General features: G+C 49.5%; 1 protein-coding gene across 2 annotated transcripts in view; it reads right to left on the reverse strand.

Moving 5' to 3' along the window:
* LOC128874079 (uncharacterized) overlaps positions 1 to 9,429 on the reverse strand; it is a 62,039-nt gene that overhangs the window by 5,525 nt on the left and 47,085 nt on the right. The window contains exons 4-8 of one of the 2 annotated variants that reach the window (XM_054118361.1): positions 9,009 to 9,151; positions 8,181 to 8,398; positions 7,395 to 7,621; positions 6,728 to 7,054; positions 918 to 6,570 (exon numbers count right to left, since the gene is read on the reverse strand). In XM_054118361.1, the coding sequence (XP_053974336.1) occupies positions 918 to 6,570; positions 6,728 to 7,054; positions 7,395 to 7,621; positions 8,181 to 8,398; positions 9,009 to 9,151 (6,568 nt within the window). Of the gene's footprint in view, positions 1 to 824; positions 6,571 to 6,727; positions 7,055 to 7,394; positions 7,622 to 8,180; positions 8,399 to 9,008; positions 9,152 to 9,429 lie in introns of both variants that reach the window. The other variant, XM_054118360.1, reaches the window with a different exon arrangement.

Raw genomic sequence — 9,429 nt, forward strand, 5'->3', positions numbered from 1 at the left:
AGTCGACAAGCGCATTCAGTTTCTATATGGACTGTAACACGTGCGTTAGTATGTTCGAAATGAAATGAAATATAGTATACGTAACATCACATGATCACTGTACTATGATTTTCACATATAACAATTACATTCTTTCATTGTTCATTCAGTTGTTTCAGTTAGGTTGTGCTTTGTTTTATAAGGTGAGTTTGAAGGGGTTAAAGTAAGCGTATTTAAGGTTGAAGTGTTCTTAATATTATTAGGTGCTTTTCTTATCTCTAATAATTCTGTCCATTCGATACTATTGGACGAATAAAATTATGATATACAGACACGCAATATAATAAAATAACAAAGTATATAATTAAACAGAAGTTTAATAAATACAAAAATATATAATTATAACACAAAAAAACATAACTCTAACTTAGATCCACGAGAAGTGAACTTGCACGCTCCGATTGAATTGCAACATTAAATTGCAGTTAAACTTAAACTAAAATTATACTGCAGTTACTTATCTCTTTTCTATGAAACGTAAAGACATAAATAAACGTTCGCGAATATCTCATCCAAATAAGAGTCGCGTTACATTTGTGACTTACGCAGAATGTGGCCCGCCTATAATACAATTGCCGATAAAAAGAATAAAATTATTACTCGTATCTCTACTACTCGTATCTTTCTACTTTACTAGAATAATTAACATTTCAAGCGCTTAGTCGTTGACTGTACGAATGCGCGACAGAGACACACCAGGGGTACAATACCTTGGGTCGTGAAAACTTTCTAACGACGATTGAATTATTCCAACGAATTTAATAACTTTTGAATGAAACACTAACCGACAGCCGCGTTATTCTGCAACGACCTGGCGTTGCTCGAACAAACGACAGAGTTGGAAGCTATCAAGGTTTTCGGAACTTTCGCCGACATACCCATAGCGTCGTCGATTTTTCTTTTCACTGCCTTCGGGGAGATGATCTTGCCGCCGTGGATTATATCCGTCGATATCTCCTTCATATCTTTTTGCTGCTGTTGTTGTTGTTGTTGACTGTCGTTCAGCATGGAAACGTCCGACTGTGTAGCGAAAGCTAACGCGATCGTCGCTCCCGTTTGAATGGAAACTGGCTTCTCGTTGTGAACTTGGGACTCCTGCGATGGTTTCTTCTCGGTTGTGTGAGCGATCGTTGCTGCTGTCGGTGTCAGACACACCACATTCTCAGACTTCAGTCCCGCAGGCGTCGACAATTTGTGTATAGACGAATTGAACAGTCTCGTTCCCTGAAGAGTCAAGTTGGGATTGCTGGTGATAACCCCGCATATCTGTTGGCTCTCTGAAGCTTCGTTCAAATTTCGTTGAATCAAACCAATAGCCGAATTACTTTTGTTCACGACGATTGCGTTTGAGGGCGGCTCGACGGGCACTCCACCCGTGACTGTATCGGTTTTCGCCATGGTCAAATCACCGATGATATTACTCTTCTCCGTTGCCGTCGCCGTCGCTGTCTCCGCGGTAAATTGGCCACCGTTTCCACTCGGAGGAATGACTACGGAAGCTGCCTGAACGTTCTGCGCGGCCGTTAGCGTCTGATTGCCAGACAATGTCTGCAACGTCGGTATCTTCACTTGCTTTACCTGTGCCGGCTGCGAGATGATTTTCCCCGCTTGATTCAAAAACGATTGCAGTACCAAAGTGTTCGAGACGCCGGTGTTCCCAGTGGTTCGAACCGTCGCGGGCACCGTGGCGAGTAGCTTCGATCCGCTGGACACTATCGTGAATTGCTGGCCGCCCTTCATCAGGTTCATCGGCAGGATGTAATTGGTGCCCGGAACCAGGACAGCCGTGCTTCCCATTTTTCCTGTTACGGAGGCCAGAGCCTCGCTTACGCTCACGGAACTCGTCTGCACGGCCTCCTGGACGATCACAGCTCTCGGCTGTCCAGAGCCAGGCTCGGCGAAAATCAGGTTTCGCCTCTTGACGTTCAGCTCGACTCCGTCGTTGGAATCGTTGGTCAGGTTTCGAACTTCGGCGCTGGCGTCTGTGACGTTTCCGACATTGCTGGTGGATTCTTCGGGAGCTGGGAAGCCTGCAGCAGGGCTGTCCTGCACGTGAACGACACCGCTGGAGGAATCCTCGCTGCCCATGGTCCTGCCGAGGTCGTCAGTGCTGGGGCTCAGCTCCGAGTTTTGTTGACCGACCGGTTTCGCCTTGTTCGCGCTGGACTTCTTCCTTTTCGAGGACTGACTAGGATTCGTCGGCGGATTCGATCGTCTCCTCGGCGCTGGTTTGTTGTTCAGATCGGGCGAGTTTCGCAGCTGCTCCGCGTACTCGTCCAAGATGGCGTAGATCCTCTGAGCGGTCTGTTCGTCCTCTTGAGGTTTCTGTTGCGGCTTGGGGATCGGCGACGCCTTGGACGTGTTCGTGGCGCTGGTTTTCACGGTCTTGGGCGCAGATTTCTTCACCGTCTTCGAGGAGGGTGGCGTGGGCGGCGTCTTCCCTGCGGATGGTATGGGCGCGGGTGCTGGTGTGACGCACGGGCTGGAAGAACTCTGAGAAGTGACGCTCAAGGCCGGAGAGGCTGCTGGTTGACAGTAACTCGTCACCACGACGACAGGAGCGGTGTTGGGAGTCTTGGCAGTTCCTGTTGCCGCGGTATTTTGATTCACGTAAGCCAAGGAAACCTTCTGAGAGAATATATCCTGTTGGAAATTGACCGTGTTGCCGTTGCTCGCGAAGTCGGTGTTGGTGGCTTGCTGCGTGGGCATCAAGAGTTGCTGCGCGAGGGCGCTGACAGAAACCTGTTGCTGTTGTTGCTGCTGCTGTTGTTGTTTGGTAGCTTGGGTCTGTTGGGTGGTCGTTTGCGTTTGCACGGTAGTCGTAGCGGCGGTGGATATCATTTGATGAGACTGCGGTTGTATAGTGCTCCTCTCCTTTACTTGTTCCAACACGCTCTCAAACTCCCTCAGTTGTTCCAGAGTCGTCGAACTGACTTGATTCGGGACTTCGATGGGAGAGCCGATCAAACTGTCCGTTCTAACTGCTGGTGGCTGTTGTTGTTGTTGTTGTTGTTGCTGCGGTTGAGGTTGCTGTTGTTGCTGCTGCAATCTGGGAGCCGTCAGAACTGCTTGGATGGCTCCAGTGATGTTCTGTTGCCTTAAAGGAGTCGTAGCACGGATAATGTTCAACTTGACTACCGGTGTTCTTCCCGTTGGTATCGAGTTTGCGTGCGATATAGTGGGTATGATGTTCAGTTGACTTGGATTCGTGGTGGATATCGTTACAGGAATTTTGTGCGTGTATATCACACCAGGCGAGGCATTTTGCACGCTCTGCACTAGTTGCGTCAGCGTTTGATTGGTATTCGGGCTGGTCGCCACGTTCGCGTTATTCCCAGAGCTCTGCACGATGTTTAGTATCTGCCTGCCGGTGGACAGCTGCAACGCGTTCGTCGGAATGTTTGCGATGGACTGCACATTGATTCCCGCGGATGGATTCGACTGTTGAGCGTTGGGCACGGACGTTTGCACCGCCTTCGAGAGATTCGTTGTCTTTTGCGGTGACGCCGCTTGAACGAGCGTCTCCGTCGCTGGGCCGCTGGTGGTGCCACTCGATGCATCCGTCGAAAGCGTGTATATAGTTTTACGGAACGCCTGCTGAAACTTTGGCAGGCCAGCGTTTTGTCCGGATTGCGCGGTTGTCTTCGTAGACGTTAGTCTATCGTACGTATTTCTGCTGGTTGCGTTCTCTCCGTGCTGGGTCTGCCGAGAGAAGCCACCAACGCTTCCCCCGTCGTCTATATTTTGCAGATTGAGAACGCTCCTTTGACTGGATACGACGTTTGGGTTCACGGAGGCCAACTGATAAGTACCGTCCGGTTTGCAGACGATCTGCAACTGCTCGGACGCGATGCTTGCGGTAGCCGTAGCAACGGCTGAGCTTGTCGTGGTGGTGGTGGTGGTGGTCGTCGTCGTGACTGCGGAACAAGGAGAAGGCGACTTTTTGGGCGACTGACTTTGCTGATTCCGACGAATCGGCACTGTTCTGGGACTCGAATCCGGCTCCAGTTGACTAGACACGTTCGTGGTCATCGAGGAAGTCGGCGAGCCATCGGGTGGTTGATTCGCCTCCTCGCCTACGTCGGGAAGAGTCGACGATCTGGGAGGAGGTGTTTGTCCGGCCGGGCTCATACCCACGCCGCTGTCGTGTCCCCCAGAGGAGGGTGTGCCAGGCAATTGAATGTTTCCAGCCACGCTCGGTGTTCTATTCGGTCTAGGAGGAGTATTGCCGCTGTTAACCGAGCCCGAATTCGGGCTCTGTGGAATGTTTCTAGAGAGTTGCACTACGTTCACGGTGGGTCGCATTCGTGGCGGCACCATCATGTCCAACGAGTTCAAGCCTGGAACATTTTTCGCCAATATGTCCGAGTCTCTGACAGCCTTCGCGAGGATATCGAACTTTCGCTTCCCCAAATTCGACTTGGAGTTCAAGTCTCGTCCCCTGTTGATGGAACCTAGATCCGACTTGGTCGTGTTCGTTCCTCTGTTCCCCTTCTGCTTCTGATACGTAGACATCGCGTTCTTGTTCGGCGAGAACGGCATGTTCTTCTGAATGTTCATCAGCTCGCTGGTGATGTCGCCTGTGCTCAATCGTTGCTGTTTCTTCGAACAAATCAGTCTTCTGTCGATCTCGTCCGCCCTGGTCAACACTATCTTCGGATTCAAGTTCAACGTGCTGAGCATGGGGGCGAATTTCGTCACGCTGTTCGCGTTATTTTCTAAATTATTGTCCTTGCTCTTGTTCAGCAGATTCTTTTGCAATATTTGTGAAATTCTTGTGGGCTTCTTCGAGTTCTGTGGCCTGAACATTCTCAGAGATTTAAGTACCGCGGGGTCGCTTCTTCTTTCGGTGATTATCAACGGCGCGGCTGCCGTGTACGCCGAGCCTTTGATCGTCTCGCGTTTGTTCTCGTCCATATCGGCTGAGAACAGTGTTATGATATCGTTGCTGCTCACGTCGGAACCGCTCGCATCTTCGTTTGGATTCGTGCGTCGAACGTTCTCGTTGACGAGCATGTGAAAATGCGAGACCGACTCCACGGTCAATTTCGCCGACTTGGGACGTTTCTTGTTCGCCTCCTTGCCAGACGATTTACCGGTCTTCTTCTTCGTTTCTAATCGACAATTATCGCTACCGAGACTATCCGCCTGACTGTCTTGCGTGTTGCTGTCGCTGTCAGACAACGAGCTGACCGTGTTCCTGAAGTGTTTCATTTTATGTTCCGCGCTGTCGTAGTCGCTCTCAGATGACACCAGCCTGTGAATCTTCCTTTGCTTTCCCGTCCTCCTGATGCGAAGTACACTTCCGCTGTCAGAATCCGTGGTAGTATCGTCGAGACTCCTTCTGGTCGAGGATCTCTTGTACGTTCCAGCAGGCTGAAAGCTACCAAACTGCTCAGAGTTGTCGGAAGGCATGTCGACCCATTGCTCGTATCCCTTCTCGATGCCGAAAAAGATATCCTTGGTGTCGTCCTCCGAAGGCCAATCTTTGAATTGCGAATAATCGATATTGAGATACTTCAGTTCTTTGTTGGTGTTTCTCATCTCTTCGGCGTTCTCTAAGTATCTCTCGCACAGGCTGTTCAGCTCCTTCCAATCCAACACCCAGCTGAGCATGTGATAGCGAGGACTGCTCAGAACCACGGCCAAATCATCGCAAAGTTGCGGCGACAAGCCAAGCTTCTCCGCGTCCAGGACTTGATTCGGCACCGATTTCTCATCGTAATTCGACGAGCCCGTGACAGCGTCGCCTTTGATCAGTATCAACGCATCCAGCGATCTCTCCACGTTCCCAGACGTCGATTCGTTCGTATCCTTGGCCTTTTGGTCGGCGATATCGGTCCCTGTAAACTCGCCGCAATTAAAACAAAGCTCGCCCAGCGGTTCATTGAACAGTGGTTCTCTCTTCGCATGTAAGGGACACCTGTCGCCCGCTTTCAGCGTCGACTCGCCCTTTCTTGGAGCGGTTAAAAGACTTTTCAATAATTGATCCGTCCGATCGAAGTTCTTGCACACTTGGCCGTTCTGAAAATCGATGCCCTTCTTCATTACCGTCGACGTCGTAACAGCTGCGCTCGGGTCGGACAACGAGGATGTCGAAAGCAAGGATGAACCGTACAAAGACGAAGACGATTCCCCATTTTCGTTCTTCTCCACGGTGGCGTTCTCGTTCTGCGTCAACCCTGCGTTGGAATGATTATTCTCGATCGCGTGTTTGAGCTTGTCAACATTTTCATCGGCCGTTGACCCATCCTCTTTCGTCTTTCCGCAAGCCACAGCGATCTCTTTGATCCTGTCGTAGCATGCTCGCGTAGGATGCAGAGAAAACGCGGTAAGAACGCATTCCCGAGCGATGCCGATGTTGCTGTCAACCACTACCGCCAGTTTAAGGAACTGAGCGCTCAAACGTTTCGCGGTCTCGCGGACCTTCTCCTTGTCGGACTTTGCCTTTTGACTCTCCAGCTCGTTCATGTCCGTCGTCAACGCCCTGATGTACAGCTCGATCACCAGAGGCTTTATGCTATCGCCAAACTGGAACAAGAAAATTCAAAAAGGATCTCAAACTCGGCTCATTTGTAGTTGCGAAAAGCAACAAATTGAAGTAATCGGTATAAAAAGTTTCTGAACTCCTCTTCGCTATACGCGAGCCAAGATATTTTTCTTTTCTATTTGGAATTTGTATACTCACATGTTTCGCAAGCACGGCGCAAAAGATGTAGATATGCTGGGCGCTCTCGGCGGGTTCGATTAATTTCCTTATCACCCCCGGCAACGGAGTGTCGACGTCCTTTAATTTCGAATGCAATATCGCCCAGGAGCTGAGAATTTGTTCCAAAATATGCGCACCCGTGTCCGACACGGGGCTAACCATGCCGGCGGTAACGAGATATTGTGCAACTAATTCGGCAGCCTTTACCGAATTCCTCCAAACACGCGCAGTTCCATATTTCGTTGGTCTTTCGCCGCTGAGTCTTTGGACCAACTCCAATCCGTCGCGGATGTCCATTAATTTTAACTGAAAGGAAGACGAGCTTCTTTAGTATATTTCGACGTCCATGCGAAAATTCTGAGGACTTTATCGGCGCACGAAAAAATTCAGAGCTGGCGTACTACGAGTTCCAAAGAACATTCGTACGCGATACACGGTGGTTCAAAAATCCACAAAAACTGGCAAAAGGGTTGATCTAGCTATTTTTGATTTTATTTCTGGTTTGCGAGAAGATTTTTCGAAGAAACCAGTCGAAGTCAGAAATTTGTTGGACAACGAGGATGTTGACGAGGGACAACAATTTGAAAGCAAAGTACCTTTGGTCAGCTTTTGAGAGTGAAAGGTCGCTCTTCTATAAGATACTCACTTGAGCGAATATATCTTGCATGCGTTTCAATTTAAACAGGAGAACAATGTAGACGTCGATCATGTAGTGAACGTGTTGAGAATCCGACAGCGAGCGCAACCGATCGCTCCGCCGCAGAGAACGAACACAAGCGGCGGCGAGGTTCACTGCTATGTCCTCGCAGCGGTCCTCGCAAAGTATCTCCAGCCTCATCGTTAACAGTTCGCCTTTCTCCGAACAGCAGAATTCTGTTAAATCCAAACGAACGATCGTTAGAACCTCGAGTCGCCTTTCGAAAGATAAAGAACCCTGCAAGGAAAGGTTTCGTGACGAAACTCTTATTTTTCAGGGGATTCCGAAGAGCAGTGGAACTTCAAAGTCCTTATTGAGGACTTCTTTGATCTTACACTCTGAAATTTCTGGGTGGAAAGAAACTAATTTGTTCCTGTGACTTCTTGTAATCGAGAAGAATGCTTCTGGAGGATGTTGTAGAGTTATTTGATCTGTACTCCTCGGAAGCATTCTTTCTCACAGACCAGTGCATCTTTAGATCTTGACAACGTTGGAACGAACAATAATACTCTCCCCGAAGCAAGAACATTTGTAAACAGTTTAAAAAGATAAGCGTTATCTAACGAAGGCTTCCTGTAATTGGCGATTAACCGCGCATTCCTTCCATCGGTGACGCGAAAACGAACAGATATCTCTGCATTTATTATTATTAGACCCGGAAGCTTCAGGCGGCAATGCTCGAGACGCCGAGAGCGTGATAAGTGAGCAAGAGGAAGGAGATTCCATGCGGCATACCCTCTTCATGTTCGGAATCCGGTTGGCCGTTAAGTATACTGTCGAGAGCGGGACGTGCCCATGGATTGTGTACCAGACCTATCAGGGCAGTACACCTGGGTGCAGCGGGGTGTTGCACCAGGTGAGACGCACACCTCTGCAGAGTTACGCTGAGGTGCGTCTTCGTCGCGGGTGCCAACGACGGCCACTCCCCGCGCAGTACCAATTTCAATGTGTGGCTGTAACAAACCGATTAAACATTCCCCCTTATTCCCTGGAACATTCACGGTGTTGACACCATCGAAGGATCGGAAGGAAATCGCGATCGGTTTACAGAGAATCATACTTTTTCTCTCGAAATTCGATCACCGTTACGAAAAAGCGAAGACAGCGTTTCCTAATCTCTTCAAATACCACAGAAAGCTCGAAACAAGTGCCACGTCTTTGATGTTCGAGAGAAAAAGAAAACTCGACGATCCTTGAACGCGAGCAGGCTGGAAAGAGGAAACCGAAACGACGCGCTGTTTGTCGACGTCCGTCGCCATTCGTCGCCGTTTCATTTTTTTCTCTCTGTTTTATCAACGGACACGCTTCTGTTCCAGTGTCGCGAAATGATCGTTCCGCGAGGCCGCTGCGGGCGATAAGTGCTTTTCATCGCGAGAACGCCCGTTCCTCTTCCTCTACTCGCGGCTAAAGGAACGCCGAAACGAATCTCCGCGCGTCGTTATTTCAGTGTCGAAGAATAACAAGAGGAAACGGCGGAAGGGGCGAATTGAGGATAGAACGATAATTGCGATGGTTGTTCGATGATACAGGAAAGGAAGGACGCGATCGACGGGGGATACTCACTTGTGAACCCATTCTATGAGAGCCTGGGTGGCCTCTGGCGTTGCCCCAGGAATGAGATTGGCGACATGCTCCCAGGCGGACAGAAGTGCATTCACCTTGTCACCGTACTTCTTTTTGCTGTCACTCAGTGTCGCTTCAAGCCCCTGCAACCACGCGAATCGGCGAACAATCGGTTAAACGTAAATATAAGAGAACATCGGTTATATGGAAGAGGTCTGGGGAGAAGGCAGTTCGTAGTAAGGCGGATAACGGAGTAGTTGGGATAACAGAGGTCCAATAGGTACCTTCACGATCGACCATGGGGTTAGGTAATGGAAGACACGAGGTGCTAGATGATATTGAGCGTGGCTATAGAGGGTTGGAGAGTACTGGAGTCTTAGGTATAGAGGGTTGAAGGTTCTGAGCTTGACTATAGAGGGCT

The sequence above is a fragment of the Hylaeus volcanicus genome, chromosome 3, assembly GCF_026283585.1.
Source record: "Hylaeus volcanicus isolate JK05 chromosome 3, UHH_iyHylVolc1.0_haploid, whole genome shotgun sequence".
In the NCBI taxonomy this organism is placed as follows: domain Eukaryota; kingdom Metazoa; phylum Arthropoda; class Insecta; order Hymenoptera; family Colletidae; genus Hylaeus; species Hylaeus volcanicus.